The following is an 11,920-nucleotide window of genomic DNA, read 5'->3' as shown; positions in this document are numbered from 1 at the left end:
TAGTAGTAGTAGTAGTAGTAATAGTAGAAGTAGTGGTTGCGGTGGTGGCAGTGGTGGAAGCAGCTTTGGCAATGGCAGCAGAAGCTTTGGTGGCAGCAGCGGCTTTGGTGGTAGCAGTGGCTTTTTTGGCAGCAGCAGCAGTGGGGGGGGGGTGTAAAGGGTTGTCGCTTTCCATGCTGGCATGGGTTGGACAGTTTGACTGAGAACTGGCAAGCTGGAAAGTGGCACAAGATCTATATGCTATCACCAATTAAGGTGACGAGGCTTCCAGTTGATCCTACAAATGGAACAGCGTACTCATGAAATTAAAGTGCAAATGGCTACAGATATGTGTACCCTTAACGTAGTTCTCAGAGAGATTCAGCCAGACATAAAATGCGACAAGGCTGGCCACTTTGAATTACTGGTACAACTCTTTTTTGCCAGCTGAGTAGACTGGAGCAATGTGAAAATAAAGTGTCTTGCTCAAGGACACAATGGGCCACCAGGGATCAAACTCACAACCTTCCAATTGTGAGTCGAATACCCTAACCAGTAAGCCACTTGCATAGAAGCTACAATGATGACTGATGTTGGTTTTATGAAATCAAGGTGCAGGCGTAGGTGTGTGGCAAAAAGTTTTCTTCCAATCCCACTGCATGGCACCTTGGACAAGTGTCTTCTACTATAGCCCCAGGTCAACCAAAAATTTGTCAGTGGATTTGGTAGAAAAAAACTAAGAGAAACGCATCACATATATGAGTGTGTGTGTGTGTGTGTGCATGTGTGTGTGCATATGTGTGTGTGTGTTATCTAGATGTGTGTGTTTTTATGTTTGTCCCCCACCACTGTCAGACAACACGTGTCTGTTTACATCCTCATAACTTAGCAGTTTGGCACAAGGGACCAATAGAATAAGTACAAGACTTTATAAAAGAAAATGGTCGTGAATTTGATTTGTTTGATTAAACCCTTTAGAATGGTGCCCCCAGCCTGGCTGCTGTCCAATGACTGATACGGGTAAAAAATAAGGTAAAAAAATGATTATAATGGAGATTTAGCCAATGATGATGTTTATGATGCTGATGATCATGATAGGAAAAAGCTGAGAATGTATATCCATAGACTTTTAGAAAACAGATAAAAGACGTCACATAAAAAGCAGTGGTGCTGGTGCCATGTAAAAAGCATCCTGTAGAAAGATAGAAACAATTTCAAAAAAATGAAATGGACTGGAGAATTTCAAAAACTAGCTCCGTCAAGATTAACAGTTTACAGAATATGTGACAAATTTAAGCATGTCAGATCCATCTGCAATACACAGAAAAGTGGTTGATCAGTCAATGTTATAACTGAAGAGAATGAAATGCTTGTGGCTCAAACTGTAAAGTCCCCAGAAATAAAAAAAAAAATAGGGCTTCCAATGAACTGGGAATCTCCTGCAGATCCCTTAGTTGACTTCTGATCTCTTAGCTTTAAAAAAAAAAAGACAGGAAAATGAAAAGAACATTCCACTCATATTCGGCAACTGTATACCTACTTCTGCCCACCCCTATATTCTTTTATTCTTTTATATGTTTCAGCCTTGAAGCTGCAGCCATGCTGGGGCACCACCATATGTTAACATATTTTGATAAAAAAATTTTCAGTTGTTTCTAGTCCTAAGTAGGAAAGAATGTTAACATACATATTTACCTTTAATTTTGATTAACTACATCTGTAATAATGCTCCACTACTGCAATCATTGTTATCAACATCATCAGGACACATGCATGTTCGTCCAGAACCAAATGTTGGAAGACACAAGAAACGGCAGCCTCCATTGTCATGGGCACAAGCATTAGTATCTGAAAACAAAAACAAAAACAAACTCTTTAAATTCAAGAACACATAACATTAAAACGCTCCCAAAAAGATTTATTTTGTCAAATTAGTCTTATTTTGGTAAATGTTTCTTGCCATAAAACAAATGTATCCTACCATATTTAAAACTTTGAAATTATAAAACTATACTATGGTAAGTAGTTACATTTATATATGCTTAAGTTAAAAGTTTCAACAATTTTTTCATAAAGATTAATAGTTTTCCAAACAAAAAGCACAGAACTTTTAGAAATTGATTGAATTCAGTATAAGAAATTTCACTAAAATTTTAATGTAGTCAGATGCTTTCTCCCCCCCCCCACTCCCCACCTCAGATGTCTTCCTGATCTTTTTTCTAACTTCTAACAAGTTTTCAGCAACGCTGGTAAACTTGAAGATAGATCTTTCATTAGTTCTCAAGACTAGATATCAATTTGATTTCAAAATATACATGTTTGTTACTTTACCCATAATCATGTTCACTCCAAATAGAGTCTCCTCTCTATCATGCATCATACATAGTGAATTTATGATAATTAAGGGAGATAATCAATATCTTCAGTCTACTGATCACCATGTTTTGTCTTGACTTCAAAGTATTATCTGCAGAATCCTAACAGAATCTTTGTCAAACCACACTTTACTGTTGATTCCATGCCAAAATATTGAGCAACTAAATTTACATTCAACATGAGCCAACAGATTCACTAGGTTAGAGTTTACCTTAGTTTGCAAGGAATAAACAAATAAAAGTTCAAAAATTAATCCATCACAAGGTTAATTACCAACAGTTACTGCTGCTGCTGCTGCTGGTATTTCTTCTCGAAAGACTAGACTGGAGCAATGTGAAATGGGATGCCTTGTTCAATGACACAATATGCAACCTCGACCAGAGATCAAATTCACAACTTACAATTGGGAATCCAGTACGCTAACCACAAAGCTACGCACCAAGTGAACACCTCCATTTGCATGTATATCATGTGAACACCTCATTTCTATGTATATCATGTGAACTCCTTAGATTTCAATTTCTAATGAATATTTTTTAATTTCTGTATTTTTTAAATTGTTTCAACAATTCAGAATCTTCTTCTTTGTATTGAACTTTTATGATAATATTCAAACTCTTGCCTTTTTTTTTATTATTATTTTTATTTTCAAACCACAAACCAAACAGTTATGACCAAAGTCGTTATTAGGCAAAGATATCATTGTTCTCATTTCTTTCTGAATTCTTTATTTCATTCTCAAACTCACAAGACAAAAATCAATTTTTTGATGTTTGAAAAGGTTTTAAAAGTTGCTTTTTAAGAAAACAATTTTGCCTTTCATTCAATACACCAGCCTCTCAAAAGCCCGAAACAATATGAATTTCAACAAATCAGATTCTCTTCATAGTGTTTTAAGTGATTAAAGAAAGTGTTTATAGAACAAATTTTTCTTTAAATTATTCTTTTTTTTTTAATTATATTTTCTTCATTTTGGGGTTGGAAAGGTGTATAAATTTTGGTGGAGAACTAATATCAGATAAGAAGTGACAACTTGAATTAGAGCATATGTTTCAAATTTAAGTGCAGGTAAAATTTATCAGCAATAAAGGGCATTGCAGTCTATATGACACAAACAGCAGTATTTCTCTGCTTCCAATCAAATGGAAAGATCTTAATCTATTCCCAAATTTATGCTCTGAATTTGCCAACCAATTTTTCAATGGCTAACTTCATCAAATGCTTCAGAAAAACTTATGAGTATGCTAACCCAATTCAATGTGTATGCTAGTGAACTTTTTGAAGAATATTAATTATGCCATTAATTCAAAGAACAAAAATGCACCTATTTCTATCAGTGCAATAAAGTTCAGTTTTAAACAAATTAAATACAAAAAAAATTACATATTTTATGAATGCCGTTCACACAGATCAAAGTCAGTATTGATGGCCCCAAACAGAAATCCAAATTTAATCTGTTGCTATTGCAATAAAATATGTATTTTGTTATCATTATCATATATTTTTTATTATCATATTTTGTGGTTCTAAAACTAGAGTAGCTTGAAGATTGTTATCATTAACATAGATGAAACTATCAAAGCTGTTTAGCAGTTAAGGACTTCGTTTTTACCATTAGACAGATACCAAGTTGATCCCATTGCAAGTCATCTTAAGCATATTTTCTACCGTAGCATAGGCAGGTCACCCAAAGCCTTATTAATGAAATTTGGTAATCAGAGACTGTGTAAAAGCCTATCAAAGAGACTATTCCTGATTTTGGATGGTTGACAACCTGATACTTGGTGTAAATGTTACCATCTGGCTTTGGCTGTCTGTAGAGGAATCACTTTGTTTCAGATATTTTAGTCAGGTTTCTAGTTTGGTGATCACTTCCCCCTTTCTTTCCTTCTTTACTTCCACCAGTTTGGAGGCTCTGAGCAAGATCATAGAATCATGGGTATAACCATGGGTACAATTGTTCTTCTTATCATGTAACCATAAAAAAAAAGGCTGACACACCATCATGTATATCTACACATGTATAAACATATAGACACTCAAACAGATGTACAGCCATACATACACACACATGCATATATGTGTGTGTGTGTGTATGCATGTGTGTATGCGTGTGTGTGTGCACGTGTGTGTGTATACATATATATGGTACGGGGAGTGCATGTGAGTGGATCGACAGAGAGAGAGAGAGAGAGAGAGAGAGAAAGGAGAGGATAAAAGATCTATATGTATGAATTGTGTTACGTATCTAAACATTATTTTACAAATATATACATATAACTGTATATTACATCCTCTTTCTCTCTCATCCTTTTTTCAGTATCTATATATATATATATATATATATATGTATGTATGTATATGTGCTTGATTTTTGCATATATATGCACACATACATAACTATATCTATCAGGCACATACCTGAATCTGTTGTAATGTGTGTACTCGATAAAGTACCTTAAAATGTGACTGTATATATGTGTGGGATTGTGTGTGTGTGTGCACGTGTGTGTGTGTGTGTGTGCACGTGTGTGTATGTGTGTGTGCACGTGTGTGTGTGTGTGTGTGTGTGTGTGTGTGCATTCGTGTGGATGTGATGTGCTAGTTTTTGGACATAGATAAATGTGTTCATTTGACCAACCAAACATCAGAATTAATTAGTCAATAAAACTTGTACAATTACTCACTTCGGGGACAGGTATCAGTTATAGTTGTGATGCCATACATTTTCCCATGACCTCCGGTTGGTGGACTTAAAGGTTCACTTGGTTTATTGGCATTCCACTTTATGTTAGATATAGTTGACCTAAAAAAATTCATAGAAATCAATTACACAATTCAACCATGATAAGACATTTTTTTTCTCAGCAACATTATGTTCATGAAAATGCTTTTCTTCTTATTTTTTTTTCATTTTTTTTTTTGTCTTCTTTAATATAATGTGGATGCTGACCCTGAAATTATTGCCTGTTACAGATTTGTAGATTTTAAGATTAAATATAATATTTGAGTATATGATGTGTGTGTGTGTGTGTAGTATTTGATTTATGTGTAAGAATGTACATGATGTGTTCTTAAAGTAGAGGCAGTATATTGCAGAGAAGCATCTTCAATGTGTTTTATGAGTCTGCTATACAAAAATACCTAAAAAATACCTAAATATTTTCCCAGCTTTGTTGAAAGAAACATAAATGGAACTTTGGAAGGCTGAGAGATTTTGAAATTTGTAGACAGACAATAAACTATAAATGCAGTAAAATTCTTTGATAATACACTGGTAAAAGAGCAGACTATTCAAATATTTAAAGTCATCAAAGCAAACTCTCCAGTGCAAATACATTTTCAAACAACTACAAAATATTCCGTTTCATTTTTCTATAAAAGTAGTTTTTACATATTTTGAAGATAGTTTTCCGTGAGAGACAGGAGAGAGTATAAAAGAGAATATTGTTCATCGCATTAAATGGTGTGAAAATATTCCTTTGAGTTACAAGTCAAAAACAAATTGTTTCTGCATATACGTCACAACATTTCAAAGATGACAAAGCCATTAAGAATCTGTTTGAATCTGTTTCAATTTCCATAAATAATGTCACACTGCTTTTGGAACAACAGTTACGACTGCATTTATGAGTAACAGATTTTTCAATATATATGCAAACAATTTTTGTCATGTAAATGTCATATTTTTTTTAACCATTAAACTTAACAAAGGCATCATATCACTTCTATGTGATTTCAATTTGAGAACTTCAAAATATACCTGATGATCACATAGTAAAAGTCAAACACAATTGTGCTATTTTAATATATCATTTCATGTATAAACTCAGTGTTTAACAACTTTTCAAAACTTAATATAATTATGTTTTAATACTAATGATGTCCCAACATTTCATTATTTGAAGAACTGAAAGCAATTTTTTAAACCAATTTGTTTTCTGATTTATTTATTAACTGGAATGATAAATGAATCTTTTTAATAGTATCCTCAAGTATGTGCATGTATTGTTAAATAGGTTGCATAACATATATGAACATATGGATTACTAAATTCTGTACTGATATATGCGACATATATATATATATATATAGTAACCATATGTGAACAAGGCTAATTTAATTGTTCCTCCATTGATTGGAAAATATGATGGACGATCGCAATTGATTTTTGAATCTTACAAGATTCTCACCACAAGCATCAATTTGACCAATCCCAGAGAAACAAATACTGTAAGTACAGAAAAATTGGAGCTACTAATTTGCATACCATAAGCATTAAAACTTTATCGATATGTGTAGTCATACTCTAAAAGAATTTTGGAGTAATAATAGCTGAGGACAATAAGCAGTTTTTATGGTATCTCTTCAGTTAATTGTAATCATGTTCTGTTTGTCAGTTACTATACAGAACAGATCATCATAAAAGAATAAGTGTTAAACTTTGTCCAACAAGAAAATTACTTGTTACTCCATAGAATAAATGAATTAAACAGATAAATCTATTGCTCTGAAATAATCTGAAGTTTAAATCTTTAACAGAAGTCATGCAAAACTCACAATTTTAATCCAACTAAAACAGTTTTAATGTTAAAGGAAACATAATTATGTCTAAATTATGACCCTTTGGTTCAATATAAGAGTTATAAATCCAAAATTGATGGTTATATTTTCTTACACTGAGTACGTGATGCTCAAGAAGTGCTTCCATAAATTGAAACCGTTTTACTTCCCTAATGTACTTTGGAAAGACAAAAAACATTATCACATTTTGTTTTATGTCATTCCTGTAAAAGAATTATTGTTGAGTGCACCCAAAATTCTGACAGAGCAGAATATGGTAAAAATATGTCACTCAAAATACATTAATGATGCTTCCCAGGCATCACATCTAACCTTTTGTTTTTGGAAGAATGTTATTGACTCATAAGTTTTTTAGACCTTGATAAATTTATAGTAAAACATAGTTGAAATTTATAGTAAAACAAAAGACAAAGACAGGTGTATGGACAACATGCAAGTGTATTAGTTTGACGCTCAGGAAAAATGAAAAAGTCTTTTACATTTCAAGCCTACGCTCTTCGACAGAAAGGAATAAGAGAAAATAAACAGAGAGAGAATGAAAAAAACTTGTAGATTTCAGCAGTCCAGCATGACAAATGATGTCAAATAAATTCTACATATTTGGTTGGTTATTTTTCATTTAAGAGTTAGAACGTAGTTAAAAGATAGTTTAAATTAGAATGAGATAAATAATGTGTCTTAATTTGTTGCATGAAATATTAATACAAGAATTTTCAACATTGTACCACTTGTCAAATAATTTGTTTTCATTTTCTCATTTACAAAAAAAAAAAAAAAAAACAGGAAGAAAGAAAGAATGAAAGAAAAAACCCTGCAAATAACTAGTATGTATAGGTTTCAAATCTTGGTTCAAGGCTAGTAATTTTACAGGAGAGGAAATTCGATTACATTGACCCCAGTGTCCAACTGGTACTTATTTTGCTGATCCCGAAAGGAAGAAAAATGAAGTCAGTCACTGCAGAATTTGAACTCAGAACATAAAGACAGATGATAAGCATTTTGCCCAGCATGCTAACGATTCTGCCAGCTCACCACTTTAAATAATTAATACATATTAAAATTTGCTATGAGTTGTTCCAATAAACCAATTAATATTAACACTTACTTGGTCCAATCTGTCCAGTAGATGTTATTATCAGAAAATACCATATCAAAGATTCCAAACTCATGTCCTTGCACTTTGTATAAGACACGTCTTCCAACACCATTGAAGTGAACACACTCAATTTTGGATAAAGCTAAAATAAAATAGGTAAATGTGACATTCTAATGAAGTAGAATGAATGATATATTTTAATTTTATATTTTATAATTATGCATCTATATAAAAATGTTTAATGATCACTCTTGTATTAATCAGGGATATTTGAATGGTTAAAATTTGAAGCAACAGATGAATGACAAGAGTTTACAAATTAATACATTTTGGCACACAATTAATAGATAAATATACAAACAGAAACACAGTTGTGACTATGGTACTTCAATGGTACTTTAAACAAATGACCTTAATGATGAACGTTCAACAAATTCCATTATATAAGGCATCAGCTAAATAGTGTAAGTATGGCATGGAGTAATACTGATAGCTAAAAAAAATATTCTCCATGATATATGCTGACTAGCATTTATATGGTTTGTCTTGTATAGTTTCAGTCAACAATTTTATGTGGAGAGACATGAAAAAAAATTGGTTGATTTCCAAAACTTTAGCCCTTTCCTGACAATGATCATGTCAATGGAAACAATTGATGAAATTCTTGAAATTGCAAAACTTGCATGTTCTTTGAATCATAACAGATTTAGGAATTTCAAATATTAGATTTGAATTTAATTTCATTTAGTTTTTTCTTTATGGAATCTCAGCTGCATTTCTGCATTTGGCTTGAAATCATAGGGTTGAGAGTTCAATTCCTGGTGATGCATTGTGTCCTTGAGCAAGACACTTTATTTCACATGGCTCCAGTCCACTCAGCTGGCAAAAATAAGCAGTACCTGTATTTAAAGGGGTCAGCCTTGTCACACTGTGTCACGCTGAATCTCCCTGAGAACAACGATAAGGGTACATGTGTCTGTGGAGTACTCAGCCACTTGCATGTTTATCTCACAAGCAAGTTGTTCCGGTTGATCAGATCAGCTGGAACCCTCATTGTCGCAAGCAACAGAGTGTACCAGTTTACTGCTCTGGTGTCTGATATCTTTTCATATATTAATTCATTTATATTTCCTCTGATTGTTGACCCAATCAGAGGGAAATGAACAATGTGGTTTTAAAAGAACCTACCTTTATCTCCCCAGCATAACTGGTTGGTAAGAAGATCTAAAGTAATGGCATTTGGTAATTTTAGATCATCATGAACAAATAGTTGTCTATCAGAGCCATCCATATTAGCTTTTTCAATTCTTGGGTTATCATGCATCCAATCTACCCAATACAAAATCCTGAAAGAGAAAAATGTACACAGAATAAGTAATAGTTTATTTATATTTACTTACACATACACAAAGTGGCAAAACACTGTTCGGAGAAAAGTGGGCGATTGATAAGCAATGACGAACTTGAGAAAAACTAAAAGATTTTTTACTAAGATTGTTCTTACTGTCATTGTTGCTGTTGCTATTACCATTAACACCATTCTTCTTTTATTCTTGTGCTTATTCTTTCCATGTAACACCAGAAATGGCCTGACAACTACTTTGGTCTCAAATGACACATTCTGTTTTGCAGCAAACAAAAGAGATTTTTCACATACCACACAGACTTTTATCACCCATTTTGTCATCTAATGTCATACATCAAAAAAATATATGAAGATGTCGATGGTTTTCAACAACAAACATCAAGAAATATTGGAAGACAAATTCAGAAATATTTGAAAAATTTTACAATTCTATAGCATAGTGGATAAAGATGTGAGTTAATGCAGTGCAGTCACCTAGGTTCTGAGTTCAATCCCAGCCAGGCACTATGGTGAATCACAAGATACTTGAAGAAGACTGGAGTGTACACACCCAAAACATAGTGTAAGCAACAATAAAAATGAGGATACCACTCCGACTAATAAGTAATACATAAAATCTGGGGTTCAGTAGTAGTAGCAAATGAGAGGGTCACTGAGGATTTAAATAACTCTAGTGCTTTTAAGTGGAGGCACATGGCCTAGTGGTTAGGGCAGCGGACTTGCAATTGAGGGATCGTAGGTTCGAATCTCAGACCAGGTGGTGTGTGTGTTTATGAGCAAAACACCTGAGCTCCACACAGCCCTGCAGAAGGTAATGGCAAACTTTTGCTGACTCTTTCACCACTACTTTCCCTCACTCTTTCCTCCTGCATCTAGCAGCTCACCTGTGATAGACCGGCGTCCCAAATGATTGTATAGTATGAAACTGTTATGAAGTTTAGGCTTTGATGAAAACAATTCGGGCATTCATCTCAAAGCATGGAAAGTGAATGTGATGATGATGATGACAATAATGGTGGTGACAAAAATAATGATGATGATGTTTTAAAAAAATTGCAACTTTTCTCTAATTTTATATAGTGCAGTAAGCTGAGTCAACAAGGAAGCCTTTTTATAGTTATTTGACAGATAATGGTCAGGAACCAAGTTTTTCTTGAATCACACCCTTCTGTCTTAAAAAAAAAATGGGAGGATACATTAAACAAAGTGGCTTTAGATATATAAAAATAGACTGGATGGTCACACCTGGAACACTTTTTATTGTACATGTGCTCGGCCATTGATAATATGGGTCAAAACAACATGGACAGCAAGCAAATATGAAACTGTAAACCTACCTGGAAAAGGTAAGATGAGAGGAACAGGAAGAAGAGAAGAAAAACAGGAAGAAAACAGGAAAGAGAAATTAAATAATTTTGTGTGTGTGTGTGTGTGTGTGTGTGTGTGTGTGTTTATGTGTGTGTGTGTGTGAGTATGTTTATATGTGTGTGTGTGTGTGTGTGTGTGACTGAAGAAGACCAAGCAAGTTATGAGTAGTTGCGAGGTCAAATTTCAGTGTGCTGGCTCTCACAGATGATAAATGACAAAGTTATCCAAGTCATGCCAGCATGGAAAATATGCAGGTTAAAATGCTGTTCATGATAATGATGATGTTTATATTGATGAACCATTAAGTGAGTGACATTAACTAACATAAAAGACTGAAGACAAAGGAAGTTTGAATAGTACTTGAGCATTAAAGGCACCATCCTTTAATGTATGTTAAAGAGATGGCAGCATTGATATGGTCACATGATGTAAATGGTTTATAGCCATTTAAAAATTAACAATGATCTATGGAAGCTTGTAATTTCTCTACTCATGTTATTAGTGTCATACATCAAACAATCCACAGTTTTCTCTTACCTCATACCTGTTATCAATGCAATGTATATATATATATATATATATATATATAGCAATGAATAAAGGAAAAATACTTTTACAAAACATTTCAAGAGCAACTAGTGGACTGTCAAAATATAAAAAATCAAGGTTTCCAATATTCAAAAACGCCATTATTACTAATATAGGCACTGAAGTTCCACATGACCAACCCGTTTAAAAAGTACTTTTGAATCGTTGGGCAACTCTCTGTGCTTGAGGAGACCTATTGAGTCAAGTAAAATCAAAATCAAAATCAAAATTGGAAATTGTAGTTGTGGCCAATGCCAGTGCCATCTGACTGGCTCCTGTGCTGGTGACACGCAATAAGCACCATTCACGCGTGAGTCGGTGCCAGTGCCACCTGACTGGCTCCCTGTGCAAGTGGCACATAACAAGCACCATCCGAATGTGGTCAATGCCAACCACCCCCACCCTGACTGGCTCCTGTGCCAGTAGCATGTAAAAAACACCATCTGAACGTAGCCGATGCCAGTGCCACCTGACTGGCTCCCATGTCGGTGGCACGTAAAAGCACCCACTACACTCTCAGAGTGGTTGGCATTAGGAAGGGCATCCAGCTGTAGAAACACTGC

The 11,920-nt window shown here is 34.0% G+C and overlaps 1 protein-coding gene across 3 annotated transcripts in view; it reads right to left on the bottom strand.

The window, feature by feature from the left end:
* Positions 1–1,652: 1,652 nt before the first annotated feature.
* The window catches only part of LOC106884151 (nidogen-1-like), a 217,012-nt gene continuing 206,744 nt past the window's right edge, over positions 1,653–11,920 (bottom strand). For all 3 annotated transcript variants that reach the window (XM_052973775.1, XM_052973777.1, XM_052973778.1), the window contains 4 exons: positions 9,224–9,381; positions 8,045–8,177; positions 5,043–5,161; positions 1,653–1,827 (listed from right to left, as the gene is read on the bottom strand). In XM_052973775.1, coding sequence (XP_052829735.1) covers positions 1,691–1,827; positions 5,043–5,161; positions 8,045–8,177; positions 9,224–9,381 — 547 coding nt within the window. In that variant the 3' untranslated portion in view covers positions 1,653–1,690. The remainder of the gene's footprint in view (positions 1,828–5,042; positions 5,162–8,044; positions 8,178–9,223; positions 9,382–11,920) is intronic.

The sequence above is a fragment of the Octopus bimaculoides genome, chromosome 16, assembly GCF_001194135.2.
Source record: "Octopus bimaculoides isolate UCB-OBI-ISO-001 chromosome 16, ASM119413v2, whole genome shotgun sequence".
In the NCBI taxonomy this organism is placed as follows: domain Eukaryota; kingdom Metazoa; phylum Mollusca; class Cephalopoda; order Octopoda; family Octopodidae; genus Octopus; species Octopus bimaculoides.
Note: the sequence above shows the minus strand (reverse complement) of the source record. Positions and strands in the feature narration are given on the sequence as shown.